The sequence below is a fragment of the Camponotus vicinus genome, unplaced genomic scaffold (assembly GCF_025532165.1).
Source record: "Camponotus vicinus isolate PSW18456_S1 unplaced genomic scaffold, iyCamVici1.0 SCAF_9, whole genome shotgun sequence".
NCBI lineage: Eukaryota > Metazoa > Arthropoda > Insecta > Hymenoptera > Formicidae > Camponotus > Camponotus vicinus.
Window position 1 is genome coordinate 9,209,931 of NW_028141981.1, and position 14,909 is coordinate 9,224,839.

At 38.2% G+C, this 14,909-nt stretch overlaps 1 protein-coding gene across 4 annotated transcripts in view; it reads left to right on the plus strand.

The window, feature by feature from the left end:
- The first annotated feature begins 57 nt into the window (after positions 1-57).
- The window catches only part of LOC145977313 (multiple PDZ domain protein), a 94,347-nt gene continuing 79,495 nt past the window's right edge, over positions 58-14,909 (plus strand). The window contains exons 1-5 of one of the 4 annotated variants that reach the window (XM_083109199.1): positions 58-246; positions 543-612; positions 744-1,120; positions 1,206-1,331; positions 1,524-1,639. In XM_083109199.1, coding sequence (XP_082965325.1) covers positions 597-612; positions 744-1,120; positions 1,206-1,331; positions 1,524-1,639 — 635 coding nt within the window. In that variant the 5' untranslated portion in view covers positions 58-246; positions 543-596. Of the gene's footprint in view, positions 247-285; positions 467-542; positions 613-743; positions 1,121-1,205; positions 1,332-1,523; positions 1,640-14,909 lie in introns of those variants that run through there. The other 3 variants (XM_083109196.1, XM_083109198.1, XM_083109197.1) reach the window with 3 other exon arrangements.

The window sequence follows — 14,909 nt, forward strand, 5'->3', positions numbered from 1 at the left end:
TGATGACAGATCGTGCGATCGTTTGAAAATTGCCGCGCTTAACCACGTGGTCGTCGAATGCGTGTCCGCTCCGTATTCTCTGCGTACGTGGGAAATCTGTCAAGTGCTCGATATCGTGATAATTTGATATAGTCAGCTGATAGGCAAGATGCAATTGCCCGTCGTCTGCGAAGTGTAACGAGATCGCTCGCAGTCGCGTGATATTGCGGAAAAAGTGTTTGTTTTCCTCGCGAGGCGCAAATCGAGGTGAGAATTGAAAAACGCTAAAGATAATCTGCTCTTCTCTCACGACACCTCATATTGATTTGCGATACACTAACGGCGATGTTGATGCTTAACGATAATCATTCGTTCATCGAGATGATGTTTCGACTGGGAAAAATATCATAAAATTAATTACTTTCTACTCTTGTAGCGCGAGCGTTTTGAGGTTAACAGAATATGACAGTTGCGTGACACGTTTGACGTAGGACGAGCTTGACATACAAATTGAATATTTTTGCGCTTATTCATGTAAAATATATTATTTTTTCATGTTTCAGTTGGGAGAAATTTGTATACACTTGAGTATACTCTAGAGAGCAAAGAAGACCACCATGCCGCTCAGCACTGGTAAGTATATAAACATAATACCTCGCTATTTGTTTTATTATCTTTTATTTATCAAGCATGAAAAATTTTAATAAATGTTCATACATTTTTATCAATTTTTTTAAAATTGATATTCTGTTTTTTTATTGCAGATATATCCACAGCGCTTCACTTGCTGGAGCAAGTACAGGAACGTGTGGAGGATGATCCTAAACTTCAAATGCATACATCGCAAGATTTGAAGTCCTTGATTTCGTTATTAGAGGATCCTGTATTTCGCAGCATAGTTACAATTCAAGATTCTTTGATTGAATTGAACACTCAATTGACGCATCATCCATCCATCTTGCCTGGCGACTTTGACATTAACATTAGTGGACAGCTGGAGCTTTCTGTTCCAAGTACTCCAGTGCAGCCACTCGGACCAAACATGTACCAAGATCTGTACCAGGACAGCAGCGAGTTGGAAGATCAAAGAGTGCCCGTTGCTCCATTACTGCATAGCAGCAGTGAAGATACAAGTGCACAGGTGATTTTACATTATCATTATAATCATTTGAAGATCAAATATTGTAATATTTCTTGTACATTGAGGGACTGCTACTTTGTTACAGGTTACTAGTCCCAGTCTTGCTTCAGAAGTTATGGGAATGCCGCCTATAACCACTCCTACTTATGCAAAAGAGTTTAAAAAGGTCATCGAGGCTGCTGCGAGGGGACGGCAAATATTTACAGTGCAGGTAAATTTCTATATACATTTTTCATGGATTAATAAAATATCTTTTTTGGTAAAACATATTTATAGGATCTTTTTTCTCTAACTTTGTTAATTTTTTTTATCATGTTTTCTTCTTATATATAAAGAAAAATATGATGACAGAATTATATTTCAAATACTTTCCACTAATGTAACAATTTCGTTTTTTTTTCAGTTGTATAAACCAGAGGGAACCAGTTTGGGATTCAGTGTAGTTGGACTTCGCAGCAAGGATAAGGGCGAGCTTGGCATATTCCTACAGGAGATACAACCAAATGGCATCGCGGGTTGGTGAGTCAAATATCTCTTTTTATTAATATTGTTGCTGCATGCTTTTGAGATGTACATTGATTTGGATAATTTTGTTTAACACATCGATTAATAAAATTTCGAAATATCGCCATTATTTTGGCAACAGCAGTGACATTTATTTTGCGTTTGCCAAGAGAGATTGGACTTTAAAATTTATAGGCATTTTTATTCTTTAGTGGCTTTAGGGTCTTGAGTATAAAAGTTTTAAAGTATATGTACTTGAATAAGTTTGAACGCGATCAGATAAGTTTCGCCAAAGGTAGAAAAGCGTTTGATAGCTGTCAGAAAAAAGGTCGTATATCCGATGAGGCGGCAAATAATGGATGAACCTGTGAATGTGCGATTTATCAGGTGATCCAGTAACTTCGCTTTTACCGCAGTGCGGTCGAATCGACATTTTGTAACCGAACTAAACGCAATATCTTTAATTCAAGAGCATCTTCCACTGTTGCATAAAGAAACATTTTAAGAGGCTTTTGCATTCACGTGACCTCGTTTCTAGCATAAAAATCGATCGAAAGTATCAATTTTAATATGCATTAAAAATTTTTATTTCTATAAAAAATTACATCTTCGAGTCCACAATTTCTCTGCGAGAAATTCTCATTGACGCATGAATCCGCTGCGAAATACGACTCCCCTTTACGACTCGACGAGGGCGAAACACGAATCTCTAACGTTCTCCGAGCGAGCACAGAGAGAATGAAAGCTCCCCAGGTAGTCTCATCTACATCACCGTCGACCAAACCGCAAACACCGAGTGAGGGCAAACGCTCTCGCGCGCGCGCGCACCGTCGTCATCAGGGATCCTCACGCTGAAAACGAGGCGACCGCGAGAGCTACAGTTTCCGGATCACGCGTTTCTCGCTCTCGCAGGCACACCCTGTGGCACCCCGTCGGCGCGGTCGTGCCGATCGTCATGGCACGCATGCCCGTTACCTTCCTATCCGGAAGCTTCGCCGTCACCGTCGAGAAAACGCCGCCTTTGAAAAAGAGCCTCCCACCCTCGCGACCGACCAGTCTTCGACGAACCTTCGTCGACCGAAGGTCGTGGGACGGATCTCTACGCGCCCTTATCACGCGGCGGACACGCACTTTGCGCGCCCGCGCGCGCGTACGTACGTACGCACGCACGCACGCACGCACCCACGCATGCATGCACGCACGCACGCAATCCGCCCGCCTATCCTCTGTATGTACTACTGGTACATCGTCGCGCCGAAGTAGTCCGCGCGAGTGTGTGTGCGTGTGTGTGCGTTCTCTACCCTTCTTTCGGCCAACCGCGAATTTTTTTCGCGCGTTCGATTTTCGCAGTGCGTTCCCCGCGTGCATTTCCCCCCTCGCTACGCCGATGCACTCCGATGCGCATCCGCCGTCGTCCGGCAGCCTCGTCTATTAAAGGCTGACGGGGGAGGGGGTGGTGCCACCCCCGATTAATCTCCGCGGGGAGGGCGGCCAAGTACGCGCGTGTCGGGATCACGTTTCCACGGCGGCATGCGAGCCCTACCGTGTATACCGTGCGGCGCTCTTTCACGCGATGCGCTCATTAATCTCTCTCTCGCGCGTGGTTCTCGCCCGTGAGGTCTCGTAAACGGCGATTTTGCAGCGGGTTGTTACGCGGGAGGTGAGTGAACATAATGAGAGAGAGAGAGAGGGAGAGAGGGAGAGTTATACGCCGACGTCGTTCCTGTGAAAGCTCACGTGGTGCGTGCTCGTTTTCTCATCGTTAGGGAAGCGCATCGCGGTCCATTTTGCGGCTCGCAACTACTCATTGTATACGAGGGGCACTTGGCTTCAGATTTCTCGCGTGATATAAATGTGCGAAGCACACAAGAAGGGTAAATGCAAATTAATCCCACGATAAAAGTCGCAAGACGCAGTAGATCCGCAATGACGAAGTGCTCGTCGTCTAGACCACGGGATAAAATATATATATATATATATATATATATGTAAAATATAATATATATATTTCCTAGTTATGTAATGTTATTCGATAATCAAGGGAAGAAAGTGTGGTCAATCGACGAAATTGGTTTGCTCAATGATCGCGGATGAATCGTGTTTACGTTCGCTGGGACGAGGGGGTAGAGGGAGAGAAAGGAGATATGCGTGAAACGATTCAGCTTCTTTCACGTTTCCACGTCATTAAATGCTCTCTTCCCTGATTGAATAATACGTAACGCTAACGAAACGCTAGCGAAAAATTGCGTTTTTATCGACTCGCTCGATTCTACTATACAGCCGCGTTTCGCGGCCTGTACACGCCTTCGTAGGCGAAACTGGGTTAGATCGTCAGCAGGAGAGAGTAGGCCTCACATCGATCCCGGATTTGAATTCAACGTTGAAATTATTCTAGCCCCCGATGCGCGGATTATTCATGCCCTGGGACCTTTAGTCGCGGTGACGTCGCGGTGAATCGTGTTCCGCCGAAAGGACGACGAATATAACGTTCGACGTTCGCACGAAAATTAATCGACGGCTCGACCTCTCATCCGGGTTCGGTAACGCGTCCCCTCGAAAATTTGTCGCGCGCGTGCGATGAAATTTATCGCCATCAACGCCACCGGGGAGACACGTGATCGTTCATAAATTAATTCATCTCGCGATATGACACTTTCGCGTTATTCATAGATAATGACAAATCATAATGAATATGAAGAGATGAGATGGCAAACTTAATTATTAAAATCTGGTGTTTTTGATATCTTTTAACGTTCTGAGATTCCAAGTATTTATTAAATAATAGTATAAAGAAAAAAACAACAATATATATTGCGTTATTTATGCTATTTCTGTTAATACATTAATTAGCATTGATTTTACTATAAATATTTGTTTATTAAAATATTTTGTTTATTAAAATGTTTATTAAAATATTAAATTTATATTGATATAGCCTTCTTATTATAAAATATTTTATTAAAATTTCTAATTCTCTTAATTTATTCATTGAGATTATTTCTTTCAACGTGAGTTACCTATTTTTTCAATTAAATGAATTTTTTTAATTATTTGGTGATGAGAGATTTTTGTTCTAGAATCTAAATAAATCTTTTTAGTTATTATGTTTTTTTTAAAGTGTGCAACAGATATAGCGATTGTGAGGGTATGAATTACAGGGCGTGAGTAATTTGTTGTCGAATCGATGGTTGGCCTATATAAAGCAAGCGTTTTACCACTTTTGACAGCGTGCTAAATAATATTATAGAAAAAAATTTACAAAAATTTACAAACGCAATTGATGGAAAATACCATTGTTTTCATATAATTTATATATAAATATTAATATTAAATCAATTTTTTTTCGTATGGCATCTATCAAAATTCTTCCGTATAAATAAAATGATACAATTACAATATGTTAAGTATCGATAAGAGTGCCGCGAACTTTTATAAACAATTTTAACGATTAAATAATATAGATAATTAAAAATTTCGCCAATATATTAATATTAATCGAGGAACAATCACATTAGAAGCTTATTGTTTTCCTTTCATTAAATTTATCTTATGACAACAAATTTGATTTTGATTGACATAATTTGTGCGCATAATAGATTATTATGAAATTTCATTAATTATGGTACATGTTTAGTACTTCGAATTTTTTTTTCGAGACATGTGAAATTTATCCTGCAGAATTTTTACGCGGTCAACGATCACGCGGCTAAAATCCGAAACTTGTCAGTTATATTATCGACGCACGTTCGATGAAATGTGCAATATTATTTCATTCACATCTCCCGAAAAAGCTCGGTGCGGTTAATGCATCACCGCGTTATGTACACGTTAACGAATTTACTATGCGCGAGAGAGAAAGTCGAGAGTGAATTATTAGCGGGTTACACAGCCGCTCGTTTTTCTCAATACAACAATAAATATTTCAAGTATAATCACTGAAGTTTCATAAAAGCAACGATATTAAACAGCGGTTTTATCGTGCGTCAGATTTGTTTACAAAGGGAACTTTGGGCGACGGATATTAATGTCAACATATATCGTCATGTAATAAAAAAGATTTTGTTTATCTGTAAAAATTCCGCTTTGTAACAACACACGTGTGTTACATATATATTATATATATTACTATTTATACAAGGGAATTTTTGCTGCAAGCAAAATATAAATTTCGTTATTTATTGCACGAGATGTATGTGAAATTATGAATAGCATACATTAATATAGGATACATTTCCTAAGACAGAAGCTGTAAAATTATTATAACTAAATAGATTATTGAATGAGCGTAGTCTCTCTTTGCTTTCTATAGTTTCTGTGAGGGACACTTTATGGAGTTTTACAAAAATTCCTAGGAAAATATATATTAACATATTAAAAAAAATTGGAGTGGGCAAAATGAAATCACGAGTAACTGCGCTTTTGAAGTGTCTTCTCGCTTTTGATTTGACTCCGATTTGCATCTCAAAAGACGAAGTGAGAATTGTTTCAGACTGGAGTTGTAGAGGCTCAAAGCTTTCGTACGTTTTTCTAGCGCTCCCATTGTTCGCGTAAAATGTATCTAGAACTCGCGGCGCTATCGAATCCAGACAATTGGATCGTTGGCTGGATCGGCTGTTTTATTACGATGCGATTGTTTAATCCTAAAACAAATGTTTCGCAAGAGGGTCAATATCGTTAACCAAGCGACCGTACGTTATATAGTTACAACAATGGAGATTAGTATCCCCGATAGTTTGTACTTTGCAATCGACCCGGTTGTCGCCGTCGCCGTCATGTTTTGCGCTTTGTTCGTTCGATAAAGACGAGACAAATTTCATCGCCGAATAAGATAGTGCTATGAATAAAATTGCATATTCAGATTGATATCAAAATTTTTTATAAGATGTAATACACTTACAACGTAATTATTTTAATTATTAAACTATTGAAGATGTTTAATGCATGAAATTATTTCGAATATTTTTTTTTTACACGGGACAGAGTTCTGAATTTTCGCTCTTTATCCACGGTAGAAAAAAAAACAGCAACAGAATCTCGCGTTCGCAAGAAATTTGACGAGGTTTGCATTTTCTAGCAAACCGCGATGGCTGCCGTTAAAGAGTTGCAGGCAAACTCAAGTTATAAGTTGATTTGAGAACGTAACTTTGCAAGTGAGATTGCTAATTAACCCTTTCGCCGTGCTCATTTTTTAACAACCATTATAGCATGTTGTACTTTTCGCGAGCGCGGCGCGCTAGTATGCGACTTCTGTCAAGGGCGGAGCAATTTAAAAGCCGCACTACTTGATGGCATGTTTGGCGTACTCAACGGTTCTTTTACGTGCATTAAAAAAAAGACGCAATTGCTTAACGTCTTCACTGGAGATATTTAAAAACGCCGGTAAACGACACACCCGTTCGTGTCAAATTGTCATCGCGGTCGGTCATTTCTGGCATGTTGGCTTTATTAAAAAAAATAATTAATAATTAGAGAGAGGGACATAATCAATATTTTTATCGGAAAATTTGGAGAAAAAAAATATTGTTAAAAAAATTAAAATTTATATTAAATTCTTATATATTTTAAACATTAAAATTTGCATCTCTCCTCTCTTGAATATAACAATAATTTGTAATATAATTAAATGACCTAAATGAAAATTCTTATTCATGTCCGAAGTAAATATTGGAGCATATCAGTAACTTGAGATTATAAGTGAACGGAAATTATATGACAGCGATCTGGATTCCAAGAATATTAACATTAAATATAATTAATATGGGGAATTTTATCAAATTACAGAGTACAATACAAATGTTGTGCATGCAAATGCAAATGGAATACATTTGGAATACATTTTCATTTTGTCCCAAACAACAACATATTATCCGGGAGAAGCGAGTCAACAGAGTTTTTTCTTTTTTGAAAAGTTGACGTGTATTCTCTTCTCTAACTGCGAACTTCGACAGTATTTTCGCCGGTTAATCTCGAAGTGGAAAGACCGGTCGTCTCGTTGAAGCGGCGCGACGCTTTTTACACGTCACTCTCTTTCACGGTAAACAAAGATCAATAACGTTACGGTATATACCTATACCTACACGTCGCGGCGACGATGACGGCAACGGCGACGACGATGTGTGTGGTCGCGGTTTTATCGCGGATGCCGCGAAATACCGTGCAAAGTGCTTCGGCCTCGGTTTCTATTCTCGCTCCTCGATTTGGTTCTCGTTCTATTCCTGTACATTGGTCGAAAATCTAGCACGGTCGTGCTCGAGGATTCGCGGCAGAATCGTGCGGGATGACGGTTAATATGTTTCTTCCGACACGGTCAACACGGGGCCGCGGCAAGAAATTGATTAACCGTTCCCCCTCTTTTCCCCCTCCTACAAAACCGCGATGATCCGGCGATTACAGGCATTGTGCCGGATAGCTATATTATCCCTGCAAACAATAAATATAGTAATTAAACAAAATTGTAGACGAGACTCTTTCCTATTTATTAGCTTCGTTTGAGTCACTGCTCAAAGCTAAGTTTTCTAAAAAGGGATAATTATCCCCTTCGCGAACTTGTACCGAATGACATTAATTCTATTTTTCTCAATTAACAAACCAATAACTGGGAAGGCACGTAATTGTGAAAGTCATTAAATAAAGATACATTGCGTTACACTCTGTGCAATATTTAATAATCATCAAAATTGATTTCAAACAGTAGAAATTTCAAATATACACTAATTATAGCTATTAGCATTATCTCAACTAATCGTAACTTAATTAGGATGTGTAATAACGGTTCAAATCCATTGTAATGAATCTCTCAAATCTATTGTATTTGCATATCATTTCATGTTTACTGCCTCGAAATATGATTCTTTCCGTCAGTTCAAAAAATGTAAAGGGAAAAATGATTGTTATTTAAAAAAATAATAGATATTAAATAATCTTTTGATTTTTGACACATCGATCGCAAGAATAAAGCTGGCGACAAAATATCCATGTACATATATACATGACGTTCACCAACGTAAATTACAAAGTTCTACGTGAATGATTCCGGGGCAGGGTCGGGATAAGCAGCTCGTAACTTGGATCAATATAATCTCCCTTTTACTCTTTCGTATATTCGTGAAACGAAAAAAAAATTTCCTTTCAATCCGACCCGGCCTTTCTTGTTCGCCGGAAAATATATTAACCATTGTATCAACCAGCTGCTCTTTCCCATCTGTCTTGGTTCATGGTGTAAAAATTGAAATTTCCATAGTAATTACGCCCATGCGCTTCAAAGTCACGAGTGGGAGTAACTTGCGAAAAGTAAAAATTTAATTATTCGCTAAACTTTGTTCGAGATTAATTAATTCTCTCCCGAGGGGAATTTTATTATTAAATATATTACGTTTGACATTGAATATATTCGAGACGAGATGAATAAAATAAACAAATACTATTACTTCTTAAGTTCGTATTATTGTTTACATTTCAAGAAATAGGCATTATTAAAGGAAGGGAGAAAAGATATATATAAAATTTTCGTGACCGTGTTCGTTATGTCTCTTTGTCCTCTGGCCCATTAGAGATATAAACACGTTATAGAGAGACAGAGTAACGTACACAGTAATAGGCACGCCATTAACGCGGACACATCGTACAAATTCTTCTGCGTTCTTCACTTGTTGCTCGATCGATCCTTTGTGTACTATCATTGCTTGGACAAGCGTACGTATACACGTACTTACACTTACGTAACGCAAAAGACGGCGATCACATTCTCTCAAGTCGGGGTTTTATGGCTGCGTGACCGCGCGCCTTAACTATTCACGTAATGGTGCGGGAAATTTTCCTCCCCACGTATATAATATGTGCTTTCGATTTGGCAGCGGCACTTTATATCTCCCGCAAAACGGTCTATTATGTCTCTTAGGGTCATCAATTATTTCCGGTTGATGCAAATGGAAACGGGATGACGGTAGAAATTACGCTTGTCGCACATTTTCGCAAGACTTCATTTATCCTCTTTTCGCTCCGAATTTTTGGACGCGTTAAAAAATATGAGACGCACACTCGCGTTAATATAACACGGTTATATTTTTTTCGGAATTTATCGCTTCTATGCAAAAGCGCTCGTGTTCGGAAAATTAAAAATTGTGTACTTCAGAAAAAAATTTATTTTGCCATTTCATGTTATGTTTTCATGAAGAGTCAACTCGTACTTTCTCAACTGTCTCGCACACCGGTTGTGCTACATTCCGTGTATATATACCGGTTATTAAGTTTGCTAAATGTACTCTCTGCTGTATAGAATTTGGAGGGAATGAATTTTCGAACGTTGTACGTCCTTAACACCAAAGTTTCTTGCGATAACTCGCGGAGAGTCGTTGGCGCTCCCGATATTTTTCGGAGGTACACTATTTCGCCGGATCACCGTATAACACTGTGTGTCCAGTCAGGATGCGCTTAAAGCTTTAGAAATTGATTTATCGGTCTCGCGGCAACTGGGACGTTCGCCGACACGATTTTTCACGATGCGCACTCTATATCCTCTCTCTGTCTATTACGCCACGTGATTTTCATCGTATTTACGTCAGTGTGTTTACGTTCTCCGATGTTTACATTTCTTCTGTCGTGTAGAAGCACTTTGAAGAGGAGTACAATTTTATCGAGTCAAATTGATTTATGCCGGGATCGACGACGTTCGCATCGCGATTTCGCGGTTCGCGGTCTGAATAATCGCGACTCTGCAGTTGCTCAAGATTTTCTTTTCTCTCGAAGAAAAATTCAGGACGCGTGAATCGAGGATTGAACACGTTCTCCCGCGTACCCGTCGACAAATACGTTCTACGTAAATAATCAAATGTGCTACGTGAGAAGAAAGCGGCCGTCCCTTTATTATGCATATTGCTCGATTGACACGAGATCTACGTGTTCCTCGGATACGGATGCTGTCTGCGAATCGCGAGAGGAAGGATCAGGCCTAACAGGAGTGAAAGCACAGGTATGTCTTTTTTACTAGATTTTTACTCGTTTGTTTGGAAAATGGAGAATCTCGCGTCATGATTTTTTTTTCAATTATAAATGCGAAATTTTATTTCCTCATTAAAGATCGTAATGAAACGCGAGAGAAATATGGGACGAGAATCGGATATAGTTACATTTAACGAATGCGCGAAAATACTGACCAACGTGCAGCACGTTTGAGTTTGTCGGTTTACCGCGAGCGAAATTACAATTTTGTGCGCATGTAAATACATCGGATTCGACATTATTTATTTTCATACGCACATAATACGCTTTGAAAGAAGAATTATTAAATATCGTTAATCAATTTATAATACGACTTGATACCGTTGTGCAGAACACAATGGTTTAATTATCCAGACGTATCGTATAATAAAGCTCAGCCGGACGCTCGTGATATATCGTATTTAAACTCGATATTTTAATGCCTAAATTTAATATTACCATATTGCATTAGCATTGTTGACTCCGGCGCAACTAATTAATTTATTCGAAAAAGTCACGCGACGAAATGTGTTCACGCAATCCTTCTGCCTCACGAAACTTCCAACTTATCGCTTGACGATCTCTCAGCGATTCCGACCTAAAATCATAACTCGTTATAAAAATTTATAGTTTGCCGGTATATATATATATATATATATATATATATATATATATACTTATATGTAAGTTGACTTATATTGATTTCGTAAATGAATATGTGATTGAAAGGAATCCGCTGTGTTGGTCTCAGGGACGTTCCATTATATTATGCAAATATCAAACGTTTACGTACGCCAAGCGTATCTTTCGGTGAGACTTGTTTGAGTTCCGTCGCAATATATTACGCTAACTCTTAATAATTGCGTTAACTTAGTTCCTACCTGCGACCCGATTTATAACGTTGCATAATTAAACGCGCAAATAACGTTTCCATTGGCTATATCCTCGTCTTGCTTCCGTCCGAGGGTAGGTTCCTTTGAAACTTGGCCTCACGTGATCCGTGCGGTTTCGCGATTATCCGGCACGTTGCTTACATTTTTCAACGCAGTGCATATTCTCAGACGACGGACGTTGCGCGCGCGCGACATCTTTTTCCCCGCGTCTATCTAATGCAATTTTAACGAGGTGTAAAGTCGGTCAGGTCCCGTCGCGTACTCTCCGATGCTTGATGGTTCGAGTCGTTATACTTCGCTTCACCCCTTGTGGATCGATATTCGTTGCTGCGTTTTCTCCATTTCTCTGTCTCTTTCTTTCTCTCTCTCTCTTTTTCTCTCTTCTCTCATTGATCAATCTCTCTCTCGATGGCAAAGAAATCGGTGTTTTAGAGGCACCTTATGCCTGGAACGCTTATCAGTTTCTGGAATAGGATTTTAATTATATAAGTCATTCAAACTTTCTCAAGTTCCACTTTAAAAGGTTTAAATTTTCACTCTGAGTGTGTTTGAATTTGTCTTAAATATCATCACTCAGGAGAGAGACGAAGCTGGCAAATTCAAGAGATGTTGGCATGAAAACGCGTGTTTGCTTGAGTTGATGTGATTACTTAGCGGATATTGCGTGATATGTATTTTCTTCTTTTTGATCGCAGTATTTAATCTCTCTTTTATAGGGAATTTCACTATTTAATAGTTTAAGTCAAACAAATGAAATTGAAATAAATTAAAATTATATCATGTAAAATCTGCTTTTACGATATATATAGAGGAAAAGGGAAAAAGGGATGTAAGACAGAACATTTTTGCATTTGAAGTGAATCTTTATCTTAATTAAGAATTTTAATTCGCAGTTTAATTACTAAAGCATTTAATGTTGAACGTGCAAAAATATTCTCAAGGAATATGCGGCTAAATTCCTATCTCTGAAAAATTGCTCCAGTTTTCAACAAAAGAATATCGCTGTAATTTACGCGCGAGAAAATTCAATCCTTTGTGCATTAAGGTGTGCATTTGACGGTTAAATAATTAACATACGTGAAATATCGAGATTAAAAACTCGATCATAGGTGGACAGGACAATGAGACCGCAGAAAAGCGGATAAAAGAGGGGTAAGTTTGTAGAGCGCAAAGTTCGACTTGTTGGACTGCATAAAATTCGAGTAATGGGGAGAAATTTAAAATCGGATCATTTTTGCTCCATTACGTTCCCTTCTCGATCGACCTTTTCCACCCCCGTGGCTCGACCGGCGATCAATCTCTCGTATTTGAAAAAGAAGTCAACGCAATTGATCATACCGTGGAAGATCGTATATGTCACTGTTGTTTGGCGCGCACACACGCGAAATCGTTGGACCGTTCAAGAACGGTAATATCTGCACAACGGTTGTGCTTCTACAATTACAGTCGAGCTACGAGGGTCCTCGATGAATCAGAAGATGAGGGTACACGAACGTTTTCATCCAGATTACGTTGCTCTATAAATTCATCGCTGTGCGATTTAATATATTTATTTGCAATGGCGATTGAGATTCTTATCGGAGTTGGAATCTAGATTGCATTGCTCGGGAACGAGATTAGAATAGATTTATATTTCATTCTCTCTTAATTTGATAACATACTAGACGTTTAACTATCTCGATCATCTCGAGATTATTATTAGCGTTGTATGAATGAGTGTTATGCCAGCTTTTGATCAAGATAATTTTGCCCTACAGTTGGCAAATATTTTATATTACGTGTCATTCTCTCTATCTCATGTCTTAGAATGACAATAGAAATTTTTTTCTAGGAAATTAGGTTTCTGTCTATTTTATAAAAAGCAGAATATGGAAACTTTATATATAACGTAAATGTATATACATTTATGCGCGTTACACAGTTTCCATTTTGCTTCATAAAGCAGATAAAAACTTGCTTTCCTAGACAAAAATTTCTATTGTTGCTTCCTCGTTCTTTCTTTCTCTTTTATTTTATACACACACACACACATACACACACATGAATATTTTTTATTATATATTATTTGATTTTAATCATCATAATCGCAATTTGCATTAGCAAGTTTCTTATGTATAGAATACACTAACAATTTTCTAATCCGGAGCATCATCCCTTACACGATTTTGCAACAATGATAATGAATACCGTATATGTTTTGTATCATCCCCTAGCTTGTTAGGATGCTGTAATGAATTATGCAACACTTTGTATAGCGTTTGGAAGCATTATCGATAGAAGGGGTTAAAATGGTCTCTGTTTTCACTTGTGCTCCGTGATTTTACGAGAATGATATTAGAGGGCGAATGATATGAGAACACGGTATGCATGGATGATGAGTTAAACATTATGACACCATAATATTGTCTCGACTTAGTACGATGCGAACTTATAAAGTAAGAAGACAATGACATTTAACATCTCTTAAGATAAATGAATATTACTGTTGAAAACACTGGTATTGTTTTAAAATAAATTAAATTGGAATTTTTAATGGAAAATATTGAATTTATATCATGAATTTTTATTACGTATGTGCATACGTATATATACATATGTATATTTCTAGAATTTCAATTTAACTGTAATTGACATTGGATAACATTGGAAGACACAAACGGATGTGTTTTATCGGAATCTTTTTTTATTTAATATATTCAACGGATCCATCAGTTACATTTGCGACTATAAATGCAGATACCTTTTTCCGAATCAAATATCATATATCGGAAATGTATCAAATATGAGATATTACGTAAACGTCTATTTAATCTGCGAGTCACGTCTTCTTTTTATTCTGAAAGTTGGCATTCTACACCTTGGCGCTTAAGCAGCATCGATCAATCTTTTATGCGGTTGGAAAAAAAATGCATGCGATCGATAATCCGATATAGCCTCTGCCTTTCTCAGGATATACACGCACATATTCCGCCACATGCATGCGCCAGAACTAGGACAACTCGGAGCGTGATATCGCTCTTTTATTGCGTAATTATCGACGCGACGACAGAGCGTGGATTTTTCCCGCAACGAAGAAAAGTGTCCTCTCCACGATTGCGTAAAAAAAAAGCTTACGTCTTCTCGCTCAGATGGTGCAATTTGATAGCCATATCTATCAGCAGCTGTGGAGAGGCATTGTATTCTACGTGACAATTTCCAGGCTGAGAAAAACGGTATCTTACGAGCTGGACCGCCGTAAAATCGAGTAACGGTACGTCGTTATCAAGTCGGAGAAAAAATTAAGTTAGAGGGAATAGAATTTTTTCAATTTCAAATTTTCCTTCTCGTTTCCGGAGTACAATCATCATAATGCTACGCAAATGAGTAAATTCGCGTATTTTACGTTTTAATAAATACATAAATGCATAAATAAATAT